Raw genomic sequence first — 25,147 nt, 5'->3', positions numbered from 1 at the left:
TTACTCATTTTATGAAATAAACTTAGAGAAAAAAAAGTATGCTGCACCCTTGTGCAGCTATGTGTTGGGTTAAATATTAAGCACTGCAATCAGAATACTGCCTTCAACTACATTCCCTTCTTTCAGAAGTCAGTAGTCTATTTACATTATTTTGATTTAATGTTAAATTGTTCTCATTTTCTGAGTTGGTTATTAGACACTAAAGACTTGGTTCTGTAGGGAAAATACTATGAAGGTGATTACTTATCTATTGAGCAACTTCAATTCTAGCTCCATAATGTGCAAGTTAATTTCTGACCTAAAACTAAGACTGTGTCAGATACACAAACAGTGGGCAGGATGTCACCAACACACATACTCTCACAGTTTAGAAGTATGAAATTTGCACATCTACAGAGAAACTGTGACATCTTTTGGGAACTCCTTCTGAAACACTTAGCTGACATCTAGCGGCACAAGCAGGAAAAGCAAAACATTTAACATTGGAGAACAGAAGTAGTTTCATATCTTAAAAATATATTAGTTATTTTTTTGTAAATTTTAAAAGAAAAATTCAAGAAATCTTTTGAATGCAACTACATTACCCTTTCTAAAGATTATCTCATGTGGATGATTCAGTTGAATTATATATATTAACTAAACCTTTAAGTTATGAGTTATGCAGATTGTTAATGCAATATGAGACGGTAGAGAGATTCATCAGTAATTGACTTGGTGTAATACATGTTGTAAACTTAATTAGTATGCACACTACATGACTAAAATTGATTTCAAGTGACATCAAAAAAAGGAAGAACACTTCCAAGTTTTGGTGATAACACAAAGATGGCAAAATACAGTACTGTCATTCACCCTCCCTATCCAGTGATTGTACATCCTTCAGGACTTCTACATTCACTGCAATTTCACTGTCTTAAAGATTCAGCGTGAGCCTCTACAAACTAGTGGTATGGGTAAAGCTCTAGTTGCACTCTGGGTATTCCATATGAAGTTTATAAGAAATGAACACAGTGATAACAAATCCTAAAAAATAAAATCCATTAGGAATTATCATTCACACACTCAAGAAAGAAAATAACTACAAAAAGAAACAGTACAAAGGTATAGGACACTTCTTATTACTGAAGAATAAACTTTAGTTAGTGAATTATCTCTCACTTAAAAGCCACTACATATATTTAACCCAAGCATTTCCAATAATTGGGGTATCTACCATTTTTCTGTTATACCCTAAAGAATAAAATGCAACAAGTTATTACATGAAATCACAACACAATTCTCCTTCTCTATTATATGTTCCCATATGAAATTTTATAATGTAAAGTTCCATACTTCACATTATACAAGATTGTACACCAGTATATGGTAATGAATATTTTTTTATATTGAAATAATTCCTTCCCTTCCTTCAAATAATGAAAAGCTACAAGAAAGACAGTATACAGAAAAAGTTTAGTCTTCTCTAATGCATTCCATTCCAGTGCAAATGCTGGTGACATAAAGAATGAACTTTGCTGTTATAGCCCTGCCAAGTTGGTGAACAGGGCTTTAGACTGAAGTTGCTGGGAGAGGGGAACCTCAAATCATCCCACATGTACCAGTTTGATGTCCAGAGCTTGGAGAGGGGTCACAGCTCAGTAGAAGAGCACCTTAAGAGCAGCACAAAGGAATTCCAGCCATTCCAGCCAGCAAGTCAGCTTCACTGGAGGCCCAACTTAAATGACTCTACAGGTAGCATGGGAAATGAACAAGAGTTTAGAGACATGTGCACGTCTGCAGGGCACTGCATCTTATCGGCATCTTGGATATGTGCTAGGATGACCCCTATGACTGCAGTGTTGGGAATGGAAGGGTACAGGCTATTAGGAAGAACAGGTAGGGGAGGTAGCCCTCACCTCTTTAGGGAGACAAGGAGGCAGTGTTATCCTCTATGTCAGTGACCAGTTGGAGGGCATGAAGCTCAGCCTGGGGATGGATGAGGAGGCAACTGAAATCTTACGGATCAGAAATAAAGGGAGGGCAGGGACAGGTGACGTTATAGTGTGGGTCTGCTACAGGACACTAGACCAGGAATACTGAGCAAATAAGGCCCTCTAAAGACAGATAGGAGCAGCCTATCTGCTCACAAGCCCTGTTCATAAACCCCAGTCCTCATTGGGGACTTTAATCACCCTGATAACTGTGTTGTCCCTGTACTGGAGGGACAACACAGCAGGACACAAGCAACTCCAGAGGTTCCTGGAATGAGTCAATGGTAAGTTCCTTCTCCAAGTCATAGGGGAGTCAATGAAGAGAGGTGCTACGCTGGACCTTGTTCCCATAAACAAGGAGGGGCTGGTGGAGAATCTGAAGCTCAAGGGAAGATTGGAATGCAGCGACCATGAAATGGTGATGTTTAAGATCCTTAGGTTAGCAAGGAGGGCGTACAGCAAGCTCATTATCTTGGATTTCAGGAGAGCAGACTTTGACCTCTTCAGAAACCTGCCTGGTAGAGTACCATGGGATAAAGCTCTGGAGGGAAGTGGGGCAGAGGAAAGTGGGTCAATATTCAAGGATCTCCTCCTTCAACCTCAGAAGTGATGCATCCCAACAAAGTCAAGCAAAAATGTCAGGAGTCTTGAGTGAATGAACAAGGAGCTCCTGGACAAACTCAAATACAAAATGGAAGCCTACCAAGGGTGGCTCCTACAGAGCTTACTTGGACAATTCCTGTAAAGGAACTATCCAAGCCGACAGGGATCTGGTAAGGAAAGATAAAGTCCTGATAGAATTAAATCTGGCCACAGTCATGAGAGGCAACAAGAAAAGCTTCTATAGGTACATTGGTGATAAAAGAAAGAAGACTAGGGAAAATGTGGGCCCTTTCTGGGAAGAAACAGGAGACTTGGTTACCTGGGATATGGAGAAGGCTGAAGTCCTCAACGACTCTTGCTTTGGAACACCAGCAAGTGTTCCAGCCACAATGCCCAAATTGCAGAAGGCAAAGGCAGGAACTGGGAGAATGAAGAACCGCCTGCTGTAGGAGAAGATCAGGTCTGAGACCATCTAAGCAACCTGACAGTGCACAAGTCCATGGGACCTGATGAGATGCATCTGCAGATCCTGAGGGAACTGGCGGAGGAAGTGGCTATATTTAATAAGTCACAACAGTCCGGTGAAGTTTCCATGGACTGGAAAAAGGGAAACATAACACATTTTTAAAAAGGAAAAAAAAAAGACCCAGGGAACTACAGGCCAATCAGTCTCACATCTGTGCCTGGCAAGATTATGGAAAATAATAGTTTTCCTCCGGGATACAGTGATGACGAAGGGGCATGAAGGCAGTGGAAGTAGAAGCAACAAGGAAGAGACAATGAAGACACTCAGAACTGCCAAAAGAAAACCCCAATCAAAACAAAAAGCACCCTACAGGAAGAAGACATTACTCTTTCAGTCAGCATTTCTTCTATATATTTTCTAAGCACCCACTGCTGGTCACTGCTGGGACAGGGTATTCAACTGGTCTTTGGTACAGGAAGTTTTTATGTCTATCTATATTGTAAAACGAAACATCACTTTGTATCTCAGGAATGATCAATCTTACAAACTTACAAACACAGTGCATGGTCTCCACTAACTTATGAGTAACTCCAAAATGCAAATTAAAAAATCTGTTAGAATTATGTCTCATATACAATAAACACAGGTATTCTTTCTCTTAATAAATTATTTTTCTGATCATCATGATGCAGACCTTTCGCTTCACTGCCGTTATCTGAAGGCCTAAAAAACATTTATATCACCTCTTGTAATTTGCCTTTGAAACTACACAGTGTAGTTTCCAACATAAAATAATTGCCAAATAACTGAAATATAAGAAGATGAACATGATCTGTAGGACATAGCTGCTAAAACTCCATAAATTTTCTACTAATCATGGACAGCAGATATTTGCATGTTATCTCTTTTCTAATTGTATTTACATACATATATAGAATGGTGAGATTTTATGGTGTTGAACGTTACATCGGGATTTCACACTTCTGGAAACAACCCACTCACAATTTCTGTACTACTAAACAAGACAATATATAAACACAATTATCAATAAGACATGATATTTGAGAAAAACTCAAATAACCCAGATAAAGTGAATGTTTATGTCATTCAAAGGTATGAGTAGCAAATCACAGTATCTACTTCTCCTCCTGTGTTTTTCAAATGTACTTTTATGGAAGACAAAATACTCAAGAGGAACATTATTTTCATGAAAGGTGTCACCGGAGAGATGTGTGATTTTTCATGGATGCCTACCAATACCTGTCTCTTCTGCTGCTACTATTTCCAGGGTTGCTGGAGAAGCACGCAGTTTACTCTCTCACTGAGACTATGTATTCTATGAAATATCCTCTCAAAATGAATAAATCCCCCTTGGATTCATCCACTGTTCTTGTGTGGGAAAGTAACACTCTTCTTTTTAACAGTTATTACTGATAATATTTATTGTATGTTACTGTTGTATTTAGTGCTAGCTTGCATTTCCCTGTGCTGAATTTTAAGAGATGCTGCACACTCCACAAGCTGCTACCTTATTCCACACCTGCCTACTCAAAGACCTCACTGAGTTTTCTCAACTTCATAGGTTTTACGTCCATTAGGTCCTGGCCCTTGTGCAGGCACAAAGACATAAACACTGTGTAATACAAATACTGTACTTGTGCTAGTCTGATGATTACTCTACGTGATCTGCTGACACAGGCACTGTATCAGTGTGCTCAATTATCAGAATCTCTGTGTTTTTAAATGTTTATTTTCCATTCTATTTGCCTTAATGATGACAAAGGAAATACAGAATGTTTTGTAACTGATGACCTGTATACTAAGGATTTAGCATATGGACCTGTATTAGAACACTGTGCAGCTATGCTCAAGAATATATTTTAACTGGTGAGAAAAGGAAGATGCTATATATTTTAAACCAGGGGTGTTCATCAAATTCACTTATACTGCCATCTAAGTTCCTGCTTTTATGATAAAAACATTTCCTTCTAATATTTCACTTTGCTTAGCGCAGTCAATCATGCCAAAGGAAACTGAGTTTTAACACTAAGTTGTGTTAGTTCTGATTTTGACAATTAGTTGGTTGAGTTTACACTTTAAAAAAGGAAACATCAGTACAGAGTGCTCAATGCAAAACCTCAAAGAGTCTCGCAAATGCTTATTTTTCATTCTAAAATTACAGAAAACTGTTTCTACAGAACTATGTTTCACTGAGAAAGATCGAGTAGTTAAATGTCAGTACCAATGTAGAAGTACTGCACTGCTGAGTTAGAGGGAAGAATCTAGGAGCACGGCAATAAGGAAAACTATAAACAGGAAACACGTAAAACTGCTTTTTCCCATCATATATGAGTGTTTGTATAGATTTTATAGATTAAGATCAATTATAGCTGAGTTGGCAGTCAACTGAAAACAACTTCTAGAAATAAACAATTAATTCTTAACATTTGATGGAAAGTATGTTTGCACTACTTAAATCTGTAAAATGCACTAGAGTCGGGGAAAGAAAAAAGTCATTACAAAAGTATACCTTTAATGTTTCAATTTCTTCTTTGTGTTCCCTCTTTAAATGCAAAATGGCAGCTTGGTACTCTGTAAAAATAAAAAGTACATTCCAGTCAGAAAACAATGTGCCATCTTCAGCATAGTATATTTCATACAACACTACTGAGTCCAGAAGGCAGATGTAGGCTCTCAAATAAATGACCTTTTACAGTGGTGATGGAAAAGAAAATCTGAACACGGTAATTAGCATTTTTTTCTATGACCACATGACCAGATTTTCCATGGTGTTTCTGAGAGAAGAGGATAAAGAAAAGAGGTCTTCCATGCTGAGAGGGGAAAACTGTGGGAAGATATGGCAGACTGGAATAACAACAAGAAACTTTAGTTTGGCTGAGTTCTGCAGATAAATGTAGAACTGACAGAATATTATGACATACACATGAATGCACCCCCCCCCCCAATGATAAAATAACATGCATTAAATATAACAATTTAAATGGAACTGTGAACATACAATCACTATACACAGTCAAACTGGATAAAATAGAAATCACAAATGCAAATGAAGACCTGAAAAGGTACCCAACAGCAAGAGATACAAACAATTCTTGGTCTAAATTCTATCAGATTAAGATTAATTACAGAGTATAAGTATCTTCACAGGATACTGTGAATAGGATACAGGATAGTTCTTCCATTTAGTGAGAATATAACAAAATCCAAAGGTATTATAATTAAAAGCATGAAACTTAAAGCCAGAGAAATTCAAATCAGCAGTGGAAAAATGAGAAGGCTGGGCATTGATTATGCAGGTTTAGTGATGGCTGTAATGTTAAGAACCTGGGTCTCATGCTATGGCTCCCCTCAATCCATACATTTGGCCAGATGAAGAAAGATACGCACTTTTGATATACTGGTGTAATGGTTTGAGAGAAGCCTGTCTTCTATAACACATTGGCCCAGAAACTACAGCCCTCCTAAACAAGCAACTGGAGTTCATTCTTAGATGATCAAAGTCCCACTTCTATCTGCTTCCAAATTAAAAATTCAGAAGTGTATTTCCAGTTCCCTGGCTTGGCTTCCGCTTCCTCAACTAAAAGAGGAATTAAATCCTAATTTAAACAAGGATTAAAAATAGTCCAAAGAATTTAAATTTTACTGTCAATGTTCTCTAACACTAAGGAGTTTGTATGGTTTATTCAGAAGCAGAACATTAAAGTATCAAAGCATGGACCAAAGTACCAGAGCAGTAAAATATTCCAATGCTTAGGTGCTTTTTTTTTTTTCATTTTTTTTTCTTTTTTTCTCTTCAGAGCACATGAAGGAAAGAGGAAAAAAAAGATAACCTCATCATCACCCTGAAATCTGCATGACATCAAAGCTTTTAATGTAAACCTATTTTTTTCAAACACAGGTGAAGCTATGTGCAAGCAGCTGAATTGATATACAAAGTCAGAAGGAAAAGGGATTGATATTTTACAAGGTACGAAATAAAAACCTTGGGTGATTCCAGCTAGTAATAGTATCTATCTAAACTTCTCCTTCCTCTCTAACAGGCCTCTACTTAGAGCTTTCCAGCAAGAGAAAATTGCCTGACCGCTCTGCTGGAATCACAACCAGTTAGGTCTACTAACTTTTAAATTTTCTGCTGTTAATTCCTTTGACTGGTTGATATTCCCTCTGGACATGGGCTCTGCATATCCATTCACCTAAACAGGACTTAACAAACTGTTGCCTCAGGTCCCCAGAAAAAGTTATGACCCTTCTGTCACCTCAGCTGCTTAAGCACTCAGTTTGCAGGGCATGAACCTCACGAACATCCTGACTTGAAGTTTAGCTCTTCAAGGTCACATGATAACTGAAGCAAACAACAGGCTTTGAAAATGCTGCTAACAATCAGTTCTTAGTTTGGCTAACAGAAGGATACAACTCTATCTTAACAAAAGGTCGACTTTCTATGTAGGATTGCCACATGCTTAAAATTCTTTGGGATTTGGGTGACTCATAATTCACATATGCTGACATAGAGCTGCACTAGCACCAGAAGCAGATTTTTCACGTTCTACCCATTCCCAGCCTTCTGCTGCTGACTTTTATTTTGGCACAAAGGTTTGTGCAGTCAGAGAAAGATGGAAGAACCCCCACGAATGAAATCTAACACAGCATAAAGTTAAGAAATCTTTTAAATATTAAGTGTATGTCATTTTTGTGACAGGCATTTTGCAAGATACCACCATTTAAAGGTATTTAATTTAGCACATGTTTTTCATTACTTCTAGCTGAAAGCTCTGAAATAAGTTCTAGAGATTGTTTTGTTTAAATTTTGTCCTAAAGCAGATGTAAGGTACAGAATAGCAATTCTTTTATTGTTTACTTATGCCTTAAAAATATGCTTACAAAGTACTAGATTATAAGAATTAATACTCCTAATTAATTACTTAAAACACTCCCACTGCATAAAAACAAGTGCATCATAAATTGACATACTGTAACATATTTAATAGATTATCTACTATGATATAAACTGACATACTAGAGCATAAGCTTCTTTTCGTTCTTTTTACCATTATATTCTTTTTAACTAGAAGACAGTATCTACTGGATAGAAGCTGACACCCAGCAAAGTACCCTTTTAATTCTTCTCAAGTAAACATTTATTTTTCTGTGCAAGACATTATAATGAAAAAGAAATCACACTCTGGTTTATAGTTTTGCATTATATAAAGTAACTCATGTCCACTCCTTTTCTATGTTTTGTGAAGTCACCTTTCTTTAGTAGAATTCTACATGGATAGTTAACTTCTTAAGAAAATATCCTGCACACAGAGATGGCAATTTGAATTTTGAATTTCATTAAATTTGAATTTCATTAAAACAGTAAAGAATCTGACTAGAAAGAATAACTGAATTCCAATAACTCCAAAAGTCTGTTAATATATTGGCAACAGAATAATAAAGTTTATGCAATGGTGTTGGGATGCTGCTTAGACCGGTAAAATCACAGCAGCAAAGTAAACAATAAGGACATGTTAACAGAACATGTCTGTGTTTGGAATAAAATATAGGTCAGGTTTTATAAACTACTGAGTTCTCAAATTCCATTTAACTCACAAAAAAGATTCATGAAGATTACAGCACAATCCAGAAATACCAACATATCGATGAGTGATCTGTATAGGTTAAAAATTAACAACGCCACAGCTTAATAGATCTGATATGGCTCTGCGTGTAGCCAGCCTGATTCATACATAATCACTGTAACTCATCCAGCCTTATTAAAGACACATGAATATATGTGGACGGCTCTCAGATCCAGATGAGATACAAGTTTCCAACTGAACTGTATAACCTCTCACTTCCTTGTGCTCCCTTACCTCAAGAACATTCAAGACTGACATGGAAAAAGAGTTTCTAATCACAGAACTGCAGAACAGTTCAGGTTGGAAGGGATCTTGTAAGATCATTACTTTCCTCTTTTTTGGTATTGTTTGTTTGAAACATTATTTTTCACTATAGATAAATATAACTATGATTAAAACAAAAGAATCAAGAATCATTTCCATAATGAGTAAATATGTATTCTAGTGACAAGAAAATAGACCTCTAGTTTCTCTAGACTGAGAAAATATAAAATTAGCTGCTTCCACTGGGTGGCAATTTTGTACTCCATTAAAAACCTTTTTTTTTTTTTTCCTGAAGTCAAACTATAATTCATGAATTTCTGGATACAGAGATATTGTTCTTTTATTCTGGGTGTGAACTTGTTATCTCATTAGTTTTTCATCTATATTTTTATTTTAATACAGTTTTTTGTCTTACTTTTTCCCTAACATATAGCTTGCTAAATGTTATTTGATAGTAACATACACATTTTACATTTCCTTGTTCAGCTGTACGTTCTTATAAGGTGCTTGGGAAAAAATAAAACAATTTCTCAAGTGATGAACTAGACTCATAACCTGTTCTGCCACCCATTGATATGGTCAATATTAGAAAGTATCATAACTTTACTGCCAGTTACACTCTATTTAGTTCTGCCTACACGTAACTGCAGGAAAAAAGTAATTATAATTAGTATCTTATCTGATTTTAAAAAAATTATTATAGCATTGAACATTGCAAAGACAGAAGCAGTGCAAATAGCATAACCTTCCTTAGGCAACTGTCATATTTTGTATCAGTGTATTCATGATTTTAAAGTATGTTGTCAAAAAGAATTATATAAAGATAGCATTGACTAAAATTATACCAGTACATCAGGAAATGATAATATTTTCTTTAAGTATTACAAATTTGAAATGCTCCAGTTAAAATATGGAATTAACATCTACCCAAGTAATGTGTTGCAAGAAGGAAATAAAATTGTCTTTTAACAAAATACCCACTGGAAAGAGGAAGTAACTGTATCCTGTAATTTCACAGTATGTAAACAGATAAAAGAATTATTGTTGAAGCAAAATGGAAAAGCTGAAGAAGCAAAACTAAACAATTAAAAATGGGTGAATAAGTATGAGGTGAAAAAGGACTTAAAATGCTCTAAGGTGATAGACATGGAATTCATTATAGAATCACAGACATCTACTGTGTGAAACAACTAAGTATTACACACTGCGAAACAACAGACAAATCCTACAACCATTTATACACCAACATCTGCTAGAGCAAAGAGAGTACAAATACACTACAGAACATTAGGGGTGTACAGGTATGACAGGAGGAGGTTTTATTCGTATTCTCTTGAATAGCAATTAAAAAAAAAAAGTACCTGGAACCCAAAAAGATACCGAACTTGCATATGGAGAAAAAGGTAATGCAATATAGAAAGACTTCTTACCCTGATTAAGTTATATAAAAAGTATATATATATTTAATAGTTACTGTACTTTATGAGTTTTAAGCTTTAACACAGAATAATTTGAAAAAAAAAGGAAGATGTATTCAATATGTTGGGTTAATTTTTAAAGCACTATGTTTTCTAAAATTTTTGCGCTGAAAGCTAATCTTGCAAATAAAATGTGTAACACAGGACTGCTCAAATCTACCCTTAATAATCATAAAACCTAAGTATCTAAAATAGCAGCATATTTTAGTTTTATTAGGCCCTTGATACCTGAGTATGAGCAAGTCCATCCTATTGTTCAGCTTTATCATTTTTCCTGGTCTTCTAGGATAAAAACGGTCTCCAGGCAACACACTTGTTAACTTCTGTGGGCCTGTTTGGGTCTATGGTTTCTACGGAAAAAGTTGAGCTAGGATATTAAAGTGCTAAGGATATTGAATGAAGGGTTTAGTTTGAGTTGGTTTATTTTAAAAAACAGAATTACGAAATAATTACATCTCTAATCTTTTCAGTTACAAATTCAGATGAACTTCAAAATGTGAACCATGCGTCTGTATGATCACTATTGTTTACTGCGTAGAAGAAATTGCGCAGGCCAGAATTCCTTCAGCCCAGAACTCCACCTTTTTAGGGATGAGATGAGTGGTAATATTTTCTTTTTCTATTCCACGAACGATTCTCAAATGTTGTTTACTTATTTAATTGGAATGGAGGGGGAAAATATGAGATTTTTACAGGATGGGCAAATATAATATAATTTGCCCGGTCTCTCAGTAAGCAGTAAATTACACAAGTGGCCAATAACTCTAAATACTTAAGTGCTTCTAGGACCTCTGCACCACCACTAGAGTCCTATGAGGAAGGGCCCACTTTGAGTGAGCAGTCATGGCTTAGGAACGTTACTCCACAACTCAGTGCCCCCCACCAAGACTCTCTCAAACCACACAGTGCTCTCTTGCTTCCCCTTCCTGCTGAGACAGGATGGAGCTGAGAACCAGAGGCACAAAAAGTGAAGATCATGGGCTGAGATAAGAAGAATTTACTGGAAACAGCAATGAGATAAGAAAACAAACAGTAACAGCAACAATCATAATAACGAAAGTACAGAAAAGAGAGGGTTATTCACATGCAAAAAGGCTTACCACAGACACCAAAACAATAACAATGGCAGACAGTTTCCCCTCTCCTGCCACATTTTTTCAACCAGAAGCCATGCCCTTCTCAGAAGGCAAAGACAGTCCCTTTCCCCCCTCCCCTAGCAATGAAGTGAGGTGGTATTGAATAACATTAAGGTCCAGGCCAAAACCAGGATGTGAGGAAAATGGGAAATGCTAGCAATTGAATTGTCAGGGAGAGATCTGTCTCTCAGACCAGACTGCCCACAAGTCCACTTAATGACAGACTATATAGACAATATAACTTTACTAACCTAAGATCATAGATGGTATGTATGCACAGAGCAATTCTAACAAGTTCTAATATCAGTTACTTTAATTAATGCAAAACAGTCTTAACACTGTCTTACTTTCTAAGAAGTATCCATGAAGCTGTAACAAACATGACTGGACTACCATTACAAAACTTCAAAGGAAATAAGAGGGCTTCAAACTCCTTTGGATTTATTTCTTCTAATATGATGTCCATTTGCATCATCATCTAAATGGTATTATATGGTAGAATTAAGGACTAATTTGTTCTTCAGTGACAAAATGCATCAAGAGTTTATTCTGATCATAAGGTTTGTTTATATGTCTTGTAAGACTAACTCAACTACAAAAAAGGATCAAGAAAAAATCTCCAAACACCAAATCTTAATCCTTAGAAAGTTTTAAGTCAGCAGATTGCTATTCTGTAATTCTATGAAAAGCATGAAAACAGGAAACTACTTAATGAATAAATATACACAGAAAAATCCTAATGCTTTGAAACATGCCTTATTCAGCTAATGTCAGTTACTTCAGCAAGCAATTGCAGAAGTGACAAGTTATTTTAGAAAAAACAGGAATTCTATCAAAAAATTCTTTTTAAAAATGAGTTCCAACTCAGCCTCATTTAGTTATTACACATTTTGACAATAATTCCTCATCCCTGGCAGCACTCAAGGCCAGGTTAGATGGGACACTGAGCAACTTGGTCTACTGGGAGGTGTCCCTGCCTATAGCAGGGGAGTAGGGACTAAATGAACTTCAAGATCCCTTCCAACCCAAATCATTCTATGATTCTATAATTCCATTATTCAAAAGAGCTGCTTAAAAGGAGCTTCCAAGTCATGAGAGTTCAAAATATGTTTCTTAGGCTTCCCTTGAAATCCACCAACAGCCAAGGCTTTGTGTGTCCTGTTCTTGGTGAATACAAAACTGAGCAAGAAAACACAGAAAGACGCAGTAAGGGCTATAACTGAAATAAACTTTCAAAAATCAGGTTAACATAGTTCATGGTTTTTCTTAAAGCTCAATTAAATCTCCTTTTCCTTCAAAAGACATCTGTACTGATTCATTACTGGGAGGTGTCCCTGCCCATGGTAGGGGGGGTTGGGACTGGATGATCTTTAAGGTCCATTCCAACCCCTTAACATTCTGTGATTTTATGATTACTAATGGCATTATCAGTTACTATCTAATTAGCCCTCACACAGTTTTCAGTGAGATTTTACTGTATTTTTTGGCAGTCTTAAATGTGCTCCTGTTTTGAATAAGGATCAGTGTATGACCAACTACATCAGAGTTATGGAAAAGTAAAAAGCTATCATCAATTTAATTCTTTCAAACTGACTAGTATTACACTACTAAACAGTGCAAATCTATTTCTCGTACAAAGAGCTTCTGTTCCTGCTATTTATATTCAATGTTTATTCAAATCGGTAAAAGTATATTGCCACAATATTTCTCATCATTTATTAATCTGCTTCACCTTGTTTTTTGCTTAAATTCAGCAATTTACCTCAGTTGTATGTAACATACACCTCAGAATGAAGGACCACAGCCCACAGAAAGAACTTCACTAGCTCAATTTTCACCATGGTCTTTGCTTCAAAGATTTTCAGAATAAACACTGCCAGATTATAACAAGTCTAATTATTAGGCAAATTAGATTAGCTCTAAAATTGGTTACATCTACCTGGAGTCTGCTCCAGGTAGACAAGATAAATGAGCGGGGAAAAAAGAGGAAGAGAAAGTAATACACCAGTTCTCAATTGTGATCTTCTTCTAATCAGACTTCAAATCTTAACTTTGTAAAATTTTACACTCAGCACTGTGAAATGGATCTGAAAGTCAACCTAAATTCCACTCACTTTAGTGGGATGGCAGACACTGAAACTGAAGTAACATAAGCTAGAATTCTTAAAACAGTTCCTGATGTATTATAGAACTTCTGTAGTTTTTATCAAATGTTTAGTTCTAAACAATGAACTAAACACGTATAGCAGACTCTGCACTTACCATTTCTACTGCATCAAGGAAAAGTAAATACTACCTTCACGGCAACAAAAGAGACCAAAGACTAGATACAGATGGACAACATTGTACATACACTGTTCCACCCACCTGGTGGTCCCTCCTTGTAAACGTTTAGGTGAGCTAGAGACAAAAGCATAAGTAAGATTGTATTTAAGCTTCACACAGGGAATGTATATTTTACAGTCCTGAATTACATATGCTAGGAGGGAGTCTGGCAGACCGCATGCTTTTTATTCATTTCTACAGACATATAATTCAGTCGCTATTTTCACCTCCTGCTTACATAATTTTGCCTTGCAAAAAATTATCAACTGCTTGTGAACTGCCTAATTTCTGAAGTGCTGCTAGACATTAGCACTGTCTATCAAACCAAATCAAAATCAAATAGCAAGTACTTAAAAAAATTCCTACCATGTAAAAAAGCCCATGGACATTCCTTGGGCCACATGCAGTAACACTACGAAAACAAACTTGCAAATATTTCTTTAAAGTTCTCAGCTTGATATATATACAGAATTGCATATCACACACTGCAGAATGATGAAATAATTTATTTTGTTCATTCCTCAAGATTTTCAATTGGAAATAACACCCATGTTTACTCATTATTGTATTCTCATGCTATTTGTTAAGGCAAGGAGACCAAAGCACATCAGAAAGTTTAGACTCTTCTGAGAGATTCATTCCATACAATCTGATTAGAAGACAGAAGCTTGGGGTAGGAACACTTCCAAGAATTCCGTTTTGCTTTTTGTTTCCAAAACATGCATTTTTTAAAAAAAAAATTACAAACTGTACAATAAGAGTGAAAGACACTGCTCACATATATGACAGATGACATATGCCACCACGTGGTAGATATAAAACATATAAAATATTCTTAATGATAAATAAAGTATGAGGCATGCTTCGCTATTTTGCAAACAAAATAACACTACAGCATGCACACTTTTCATTAATGCATAGAAAATCAAACATGAAATAAAATGTTGATGTCTTGGACAACCTATGTAATTTATGGAAATGCTGAATATATGTTCAGTTTTATCATCACACAGAATTTGTCTGAAAACAGAGCAGCAATAATGTTTATAAACAGACACAATACATGCTCATGAAAATCTTTGTTGTCATATTGAGCAAGCTGCACTGTTCATGACCCTTTCTAAAAGAAAAGGTACAAACATTCACTGGTAAATCTGGTGACCCAAAAAAATTCAAGCTACATCCCTTGGAATACTGGATGCAGAGGGTCCACAATGTTTTGAATGGAAATTTTCATTTTCAAAACTGTTGTGAAAAGCAAGTATACACATTCAAATATTATGCAGTATTATTCTATTTGTGCTCAAAACTGTGCTATGCAAGAATTTCCTTTTCTTCTCTGGTAATAAAACAACTTAACTACTTGAATAATTTTAAATAAAATCTTATACGAAAACCTTTCCCACAGAAATCTCCATAACTTACACTTCAAATAGATGGGTTACTCCTCAAACTTTACATAAGCAATTTAGTAACCTTCTCTGCCATGACCTCAAAACTTCAAGAAGAAAGTAGAAGCTTTGAAGTTAAATGACCTATATAGCCACTTCTGGTCAGGACCTCATTTTTGTAAAAAGCCTTATATATTAAAGTCGGTATGTGGAAACATGCAAAATAATGTTAAGACAATTTAAAAGTAATTAGAGAACAAAAGCCAGAAAACTTGAGTGCAATCTACCTCTCTTGAGATGTACCTCACCCTGTAGCATAAAGGAAATCATAAACTTATAATTGCGCCGATTCATTAAATTTCATAATAGTGAGAGTTCCTTAATGTTTTCTTCCAGCATGGTAACCCTTGGTCCCATCATTTTCAATATTCTCTTTTCCTGTAAGTCTTTGTTTCCTTCTCCATTATTTCCCCATGTCGTTCTCATCTTTAACCACCAGGTGTCAGAAAGGAATCTACTCACCACAGCTACATCTTTATTACTTTTTATTTATTTTTACAGATGCATTGATTTGACCTTCCAGGCTTTTTCATGCTGCAGTCATAAACAGCAGCAAATTTTCTTCCAATAAACATAGACATGAGCAACTTTTAAAACACGTAATTTGTTCATTCCTGGAATGGTCTTTATAAAGCATATCTGCATTTAAAAATCCTTTTATAAGTAGGAAAATAAAATTTATTTATGCTCGAAGAAATTCACAGAATTACCTACTTTTTTGGGATAGGGGATTGGCTAAAACAATACTGCATGTAGTTTTAATACATGATTCTAATCCTTACTCCCCCACTCCACTCCATCTACTCCTATCTGTCCTTTCTTTACTTCCCACTGAACCTGAACTCTTTTCTTTTACAGCCCCATAATTCATTATATGTAAGGATGTCAATTCTGTAGACTGGGAAATGAGCAGACATCTTCAATTTTGGGGGGGGTTCTTGTTTGGTTGGTTTTTGTTTTACTTTTAAAAGAAGGAAGAACCCTTCAAACCTAAAATTTCGAATACTTTCAGCACCTTTAAGATTCTGGTACAATGAAAATATGGTAGACGTGAGGAAGGGAAACAGATGGAGAGGGACTTGTGGAGAATAAACAGCCCTAAACAAGCCAATAGTCCAGTATCTAAATACTGTCTGGATGCTAAGATAATACAGAGCATATTAGAGTAAACTTACTACACGACATGAAGTTTCTTCACCACACTCACTGAATTCCCTGAAAATAACAGAACTATATGCACAGAAAACCAGCTTCCTACAGAAAAACCAACACCCTTGATTCTCTGTTATGGAAATGAAGAAAACAGTTACTCCTCTTTCTGACAACAAAGAAGTATGAAGCACTATTCAGAAGCAATCACCTGAGTAACTTATCTATTTGACCATTCCTCAGCTGTGAGAGGTTACAGTTACAGTTCATTTACCTGACAGTAGAAACTAATAGATTCAGTTGCCATTTTCACCCTCCCAGGAAGGTCACATTAGAGGTACTTCTGACGGGGACAGTCAACATTGATTCTTTCTCAATAAACATCCTACTTTGTATTTACAAATCTGATCTATTACAGGATTACATTCTCCAATGCAATATGGTAAACAAATAACACCTTATTAGGAAACATGAGGAACAGATTAATTACAGAATTTCTTTGTTGAATTACAGACTCTACCGACTTAATTAAGCACAAATTTAAAATACAAAGTACTTATTACTCTAGAACTATAACACCTTCGCAATCACTATATACTATATATAGTAAGTATACACTGCGAGTCCATGTATACTATACATGCAGTATACGTGCATATTCAGTCATATGGGGGTGGGCATGTGAGTGAATGAAAGCACAATACAGATCCACACACAGAGACACACCGGTTCCCCCATATAGTCTCAGCAATTCTCAAGTTTAGAACTGTTATCACACTTAAAACACGGACATATGTAAAACTAAGAAATGCACAATAAATTGAGTTTGGTTTTTTACAGATAAGAGTACACGTCTGTGCTGTAGCAGAGGGGGCAATCTTGGCAGGGCTGATATTGAATTTATCTAAAAAGAAAACCAAAAGGCAGTCAAAAATGCAGGTGCAAATTTTTAGAAAGCATTAGCGTGTTCAGATCCAGGGTTTCATTTAGACTAGTATCTAAATCTCTCATGTTCAAACACTGGGCCAAACAGTACTTCAGAACACATGAACAGCGAGACTGGAGAACAGGAAAGGGAATTCAGTAAAACTCAGAGGCATTTCTGTTACACAAAGGGCCTCATATATTTTGAAATAGAACCATGGAAATAAAATACAAAGTCATTCTTCTTGTGCTGTACACAATTGCTCTTTCACTGTGTTTCAATTATATAACAGGAATCATCTTGTAAAACCCTCTGACTGTTTTGGGGCTTTTCAACATCAGATTGGTCACGTCCATAGTGGGGCCTACATTTCAAAATAAAAACTACAGTAAAAGAAATAATTCACAGAACTTGCCCTCCTCATATTCAGGTAACAGATTAATCTTCTCATAAGGAAAAAAATTAACCTTAGAATGAAGTTGCTACTTTGAGTGGACCAAAGCTGTTCTGTATGTGAATCCTTAAGCTCGCTGGTATCTATGGCTACACACATATAGGCATACAGAATGATTTTGTATACTGTAAAAAATGTCTCAAAACTTTCCTGAAGTCATTCTAGAAAGTAGCAAAAGGACTGAAAATGGAACACGAGCATCTTAACAGCAATCTTCATCATCAACAGGTGCCTATCTTTTTGTTCCTGTCTCAAGAGGCACAGTATATGAATGTCGGTGTCAGCAGAGGTGGGGAAAGAAAAGCAAAGGCAACTTTTGTTGCTTGCTTGGTTTTGAGTTGTTTTTTTTTTAATATTTTCAAAGTACATCTTAGCAGACAGTGTTGCAAGATATCTGGAACAGCAGCTACTGCAGTGATCAGCACAGGTACTGTAATGCAGTGTACAGCTCATTTGTGTGAGACTGTAGAGATTTCCAAGCAGCACTATACCAAATACCTTCTAAATACATAAAGTTATAGCTTTAGCTAGCACAAGGAAGGGGAGCAAATGTCATTGTTACTCCAGAGGAATATAGTATGGCTACAACAGTCTGGCTTGTCATAAAAACCTCAACTTCTCAAAAGCATGATGATGCATCTGTCAGAATATGAAACATTGACATAACATGGCCAAATACACCTGTCATGCTACACAATATAGGTAGTAAAATAATTTACAACACCTTTATGCAGCTCACCTGCACTCTGAGATCACATCAAATTGATCACTGACCATTAAATCGTAAAAGCACTATCTTCAACCAAAGCATAATACCCTGCTTGCTGTAGTCCTACTTTATCTCATTCATTACAATAAAATTTATAGTAGAATCCCGGAACTAAACCCCAAATACCACAATGAAATCAAATAAACTTAAAGTACTAATTTTTTTTTTTTATCTTTAGAGACAAACACAAACTGTTCAAGGCCACAAAGGAAGTTTAGTTAAAGAAAGACAAATCATGTTGGTATCTTTCATCTCTTTGTTCTGACCATTATGCCTCTCTTTCACATTAGCTGGTTGTTCCCTGCATTTACATCATGACCATAAAGTGATTTTCTTGCTGTGAACCCAGAGCATAGGGAACCAAGGATTTAATATATTTGAGACTTAGCTATAAACTTCTGCCGCTATTCTGTATTTCATTCACCATTTACCTGGCCATTTTTTGTTTAATAAGAGCTTTCTCAGTCACCTCCTGATTTTCTTATTTACATTGAAAATTGTGCTTACTTCATCACAGACTGTAATAGACATTGTGGCACCATTACCTCACTGCAGATTTAAGGATGATGAACATACAGATTGTGAGAGAAAGAGGTCTTTAAATGTTAAATACAGACATACGAATTAACAAGAAAACATGTAGTGGAAAAAAAACACTAAAGGAATTAATGTTTCAAGTGGCTTTTTAAAAACATTTTCTCCAGGAGGAATGTCAAATACTTTTCTCTCTCTTATTACTTTTTACATTTCTGTTTTGCTAAGCAAAGGACTAAACTCTCTATTTATATAAGAGAACTAGTTTGATGCTGATGGCTAAAAACGCATTTTTAATAGGAATCACAGAATCTGTATATGTACACCACCTTACTGTGGAGACAGTTCTTCAAACATAAGTAGTTTTATGAGCAGCAGAACCCACGTCTAAATTCCTTTCCTTGGACATGGGAGTCTGCAATGCTGACCCGGGTGTACACAGCAGCTGAGATATATGTGGATTCCATGTGATGTAGTATTGCAGATGAGTTTGCTCAGTATAGACATGAATTTGTCTCCTCTACCTGGCTCGACATTTTCACCATATGTAGAGCTGACACATCTACCCTTCTGTCAGATTTAATGCTTTAAAATTAGAGAAATCTAAGAATTATGGAGGAAAAATAAAAAAAAAACTTTTAATGAAAGCAGATGAACAAAACTTTACGACCAGAAAAATATGCAGAGAGATGTCTTGGATTACATGGATTTTCATGGAAAAACTATATATTAAAATAACCTTTTTTTTAGTCTTCCAGGATATAAATGTACTACAGACTTTCTGGACTTCAGCTATTTTAGACAGACTTCAAACAAGTTCCAGTTTCTCTAAAGAACCATGTAAGCAGCTTGTCTTAATTAGAGAGCCAGCTGACAACACAGTCTATGCTCTATGGAAACAGAGGAATTAAAGGATTAAGAAAACATAAGATAAACCAAAATACTGTAACATCATCCTTTTAATTCAAAACTTACAACCCAGGATTCGGGTGTTGAAGGTGACAAAACTACAACTACACAAGGTGTTATCAAATGCATGAAAAAAACCTGTTGCAGAGTTGTATTTGTTCATGAATTTCTTTCACTTCTAATATTCCTAACAGGCCTAGTCAGCCCCACACACTTGTTGCTTGCTATCCCACACAGTTGTTCCTTGCTATGTCCATTTGCTTTTCAGTTTGTTTCCCACACATCAAGGCAGACTACGAGCCTCAGGAGGGAGTTAGCTACTCCTCCAAGCTGCTATGAATCATTGTCATGTCTGCTGCGTAGGCCAAATTAAGCCTGAATTTCTTGCTTCCACTAGGCAACAAAACAGTGAGGAAAAACACGGCAAGGAGGTGAGAAAAGATCAAAAAGCCAGGAATCCTTTCCCTCAATATCCCTACCTTCCTGCCATAGTTGTCATAGTGCATGGTGATGAAGGAAGCAAATCAAAGACACAATGTAGAATTGCAAAAAAGATTACAGTATTCCAACTTTCAAGTTTTCAGTCTTACTTAAATCCTATTTTATTGTGACAAATGAAAAAAAAAATCTATGCTACCTCATAACATACGTACATATTCTTGTACCCTATTAGAAGTACAAAGACAAATTAACAGATTTATCCTTGGATGTGATCACATTTGTGACATATATTTTGTCTAAGCCTAAAATAAAGCTGTGCTAAATGAATACTTACCTAATAATTCATCCTCTTATTATTGTTTTTATATAAATTCCTATTGTTTCAGCAGATTAAACTCTTAACCACAGAAATGAAAACAGTAACATACAGAGTTGACTGAAAGTTAAAAGAAGCCAATTTGGCATTTTTTATGTTACAGATATTCATCTATTCAGAAATATCAGTGGAGGAAGACTAGAATCACAAACATCCCTGCCACACACAATTTTTTGAACTCTCTTCTGAGATCAAGAACTTTTCATTTTATCTTAGTTGTCCAGACAAGACACTGAGGTAAGAAATAAGGTTTCTGTTTGAGACCAGTCAGTTTAATGCCGCGTTATAGCATAGTTTTAAGAAGCCCACTTCAGGGGTCAAGAAGTTCCTAAAGTACTGGTGTCTGGATGGGAAGGGCCATGAAGGGAAATACACATGCACTTCAAAGGTACCAACTGCTGTAAGAAAGAAGACACTGAATTCAGAAATTTTGCTAGAAAAACGCCACAAACCCCCAGCAATAAAACCAACATTGAATACAAAACCTATTCACTACTCACAACCAGTACCTTTCTTTACTTGCAGTTTTTACAGTGCTTTAAAACAGTCACCTAACTCAGAAAGGTCAATGTAACTGATCCATCACGCGCAACTTCCAACTGCTTGCAGTGTCCTCGCTGCCGCAACTGCTTTCTGGGAATCCATGAATAGCTGAAAGAAGCACACCTGCTAATCTCTGAGGTACACCTATAACTTCGCTGCACTCTTAACATACGTTGCAAACATAGTCTTTGTCTATTTTCTTTAAAAGCATGTCTCCTCCCAGCTGAATCACCAGCGGTTTGTTTTCATTCAAATCCATCTGCCAGACGCTGGAGCAACTAATGAACTGCAGAATCTGGTCTATAAAAATTTGACTTAGTAAACAAACCATCAACATGTTGATGACACTGCCACCCAAAATATCACAGTTAACAAGAGTAACAATTTACATGGGCTCTAAGCCAGCCTGTCCTTCCTATTTATATTTCAAGAAAGCATGACCTAATTTCTCAACAAGTAGTAGAATCTAGAGCTTTTGTTAATTCAGGGGTTTTTTCTTTCTTTCTTTAAGTGTATGTTTTTGCCACAGAAGATTACAGTAATTAAGAGGAAAAATATTTATTTGGGTAAAATTAAATACAGCAAGTATATAGCCTACAATAAGAATCTAAGAGTAACATGAACAGCCTGTAATGCTCCTTGTCAACAGCTGAATACCTGTCCTAGTCATCTAAGTGATAGACTCCCACACTTCAGACCAATCAGATGCACTGTAAATTCAATTCTGTCTGTATTAGAACCATGTTGTTCTTGTTAAAACCAAGTTTTCTCAATCTTCCAACAACTTTTACATTTCCAGTATTATGCTCACTTTACAAAAAGAGGAAGATTAAGGCAGAGAAAACTGAAGGAAGAGGGAGAAAGACTAAACAATACAAGGCAGCAGAGTAAATAGGAGTACAGTTTCTCATACAGAAGGTCAGAAGGAATTGGAAAGAATCATACAACATTACCCTGTACAATTTCTCACAGCAAAGTAGTATATAAAAGGGTTTTTTTTAATCCCACTTAATCCTTCCTAGGTAGTATTTTCTAAAGTCATGAAGGCACATGAAGAACAGACGGTCTCTTGTCTTTCATTTTAATATTTCAGACAATTCCACAGTTTACAGCTAATTTCTGAATAACAAGAAGTTCCTGATTTATATTTAGGAATATAAATTTGAAACAGTTGTGGTGGCTAAAATAATCACTTTCTGCCTTCTAAATATGCTATGTAAGCATCTAAATAACATAAAAACCAGTAAATATTTTTCTGTGGAAAGCTTACCTGATAATTAGCATTGCACTTCACACATACCCTTTCATACATTTCTATAGGACAATATACGTGACTAGCTATAAAAGTGATCTGTTCACGCACACGTTGCAACAATGGTATTCATTGTTTTCATTATGGACAGCACCTGAAGAAAACATGGCAGCCAGACCAGAGTTCAGCAGTTCTAAGGCATTGGAAAAGGCAGTCATGTTTCCATGCATGCACTAATCTGCTGGTTGCTTGAACAAAATCCCACAGGAAATGGATAACCTAATTTATCAAAAAAACCACTTCTTTCCTCATGAATTTGTACAGGCAAGTATGTAGATTTCAACAGAGATTTAGACATTTACATTTAAAAATCAGATGCTTAAAAATTAGCAGCAAGCCACATATCCAAAACATAAGGTCTGTTTTTCTAGATAAGAAAATACTGTCACTTATCACCATCTCTGTATTAAACAAGATTAAAAATGTCAGAAACTAATTTCTGCAGATGCTTCACCTCTTTGTTTTACCTGCTTCTGTGTACTTTAATCCTACTTTTACTTCTTCGTGCTTTGCTTTTGGCGGTGGCCAGACAGTCTGGAGTCTCCCTGGAGTCTTGTCATCTTGCTCTGAGGGACTCAGGTCAGGCTGTTAAAATTACGCAAGAAAAAAATTAAAGTCTGCAGTATCAATTGATTCCAAAACAGCAACTTCCATGCTCAGCTCTACACACATACTCCAGAATGGTTATGTCTCATTCTACTAATTGAAACAGTGCTCAGTGGGTTGGAAGGGATAATTTTGAGGAGGAAAATAACAATGCATGTGACATACAAGGATACGTTGGAACTGTTTGCATCACTGTGGAGAGCTGTCTATCCTTTGGCGAACCACAGAGGTGGTGAAGAATACTAGGGTTTTTTTCTGTATCTTTATTCCAGAATGAAAAGACCCATTTGTGCTCCTCTTAGAAGCAAACATTAGTGCAATTCACCTAAGACGTAATCTGACAATATAATTTTCTGAAACCAGAGCTAGTTTATGAAATTCCTGCCCCACCCCCAGCAGAGTGCTCAGTCCACATACCAGGTAATATTGCCACATCAAAGTGCTCCTGCAGCTGTTAATGGGACTGCACTGTCAACTGGAATGCTAAAATAAGTCCTTAATTTGGGGGGAAGGAGAAGGGGGGAAGGGAACCACCCACTAAACAAGCATTCTTTTACAGGTTTACATTTCGTGGGGTTTTTTTACATCTCCAACATTTCTGTTACCAGATTTACAACATGTTACTTGGAGTAATTGCATAAACACAACTGCAGCAACAGTGAAACCCTGTACAGAAGTGGCCCCTTAAACGGCCCACAGGAGCAAGGAAAAGGAAAGGCATGATCCTTTGACTCTGGCTTTGCCCTGAGAAAATACAGATTTGCACTAGACTGGATGTTAAGCAGACACTTATAAAAGCCACTCCAGCTGACTCCTGTGCCTCCTCCCTCAGTGTGTGCGATGACAGCTTCCCAAATAGGTTTGCTGTGAGCCACACAAACGCTGACGCCAGCACAGCACAGGGACTGGTGTAAGCAGGAAGAAGCAAGTCAGGAGTGGGAAGGGCACACTCAGACTGCAATTGCTCTACATGCCACAGCCAATGAGTACCTCTTTTCTACTCCCCATAGGTAATTTACTACAAACTGGTATTATCAGTCTACCCAAGTGTCAGTCAAGATTTTTTAAATGTTTTTAATTTTATGAAGAATAAAAATTTTAAAGATAGTTCAACCAACACCGCATTTAAACTTAAGGAGCTTCAGGTTTAGGGTACAATCCTGCAAATTCAATCATTCAGATAATTCCCGCTTCACCAACAACAGTCTGCTCGGCTGATTACATCTGCCAAAGATGTAGCTGTAAGAATTTTGGGTTAGGGGAATGCCAATCCAAGGGCTACTCATTTAATTAAAGAGTTCAAATCACATTCAAATTCATTTATGACTGTATGAAAACTTAGCATAGATTTTTTTCATTTCTTAATAATATACTAACTACAACTCCATATGCCTAAGAACATTAACCTTGTAAATGTTTATAATAATCCATAACTTGAGTTGCTGAATTGAAATCAGTAAGTTAAACTTGGATAAGGTTAAATGCTTATCAATATTTCCAAAGCCAGGTATTTGCAGGTAAACAAGAAAAAAAACCACTTCATATTCTATGTCTTGAACAAACTGAGCTGCAAATCACTGACAACCTCTTGTATCAGCTCTTATCATAAAATTATTTCTACAGGTAAAATGAAGAATTACTTTTAAAATTAAAAAACTAAATGAAAGAAAACTGAGTGGATTGAGAAACTATTAAATAATACTACAGTAAATATCTGCAGCACCAAACCGATTTAAAGCCATACTTAACATCTAGGGAACTGTTACATAGAGATTTTTTAAAATCAGAAAC

At 36.2% G+C, this 25,147-nt stretch overlaps 1 protein-coding gene across 10 annotated transcripts in view; it reads right to left on the bottom strand.

The window, feature by feature from the left end:
• Positions 1-25,147, bottom strand: part of FMN1 (formin 1) — a 187,712-nt gene that overhangs the window by 105,622 nt on the left and 56,943 nt on the right. For 8 of the 10 annotated variants that reach the window (XR_010431342.1, XM_064658464.1, XM_064658471.1 and 5 more), the window contains 3 exons: positions 23,218-23,335; positions 13,930-13,962; positions 5,570-5,631 (listed from right to left, as the gene is read on the bottom strand). Coding sequence is in view for 9 of the 10 variants with exons in the window: in XM_064658464.1 (XP_064514534.1) it covers positions 5,570-5,631; positions 13,930-13,962; positions 23,218-23,335 (213 nt within the window). In the remaining variant the exon portion in view is untranslated. The remainder of the gene's footprint in view (positions 1-5,569; positions 5,632-13,929; positions 13,963-23,217; positions 23,336-25,147) is intronic. The other 2 variants (XM_064658470.1, XM_064658473.1) reach the window with 1 other exon arrangement.

The sequence above is a fragment of the Pseudopipra pipra genome, chromosome 6 (assembly GCF_036250125.1).
Source record: "Pseudopipra pipra isolate bDixPip1 chromosome 6, bDixPip1.hap1, whole genome shotgun sequence".
Classification (NCBI taxonomy): Eukaryota; Metazoa; Chordata; class Aves; order Passeriformes; family Pipridae; genus Pseudopipra; species Pseudopipra pipra.
Note: the sequence above shows the minus strand (reverse complement) of the source record. Positions and strands in the feature narration are given on the sequence as shown.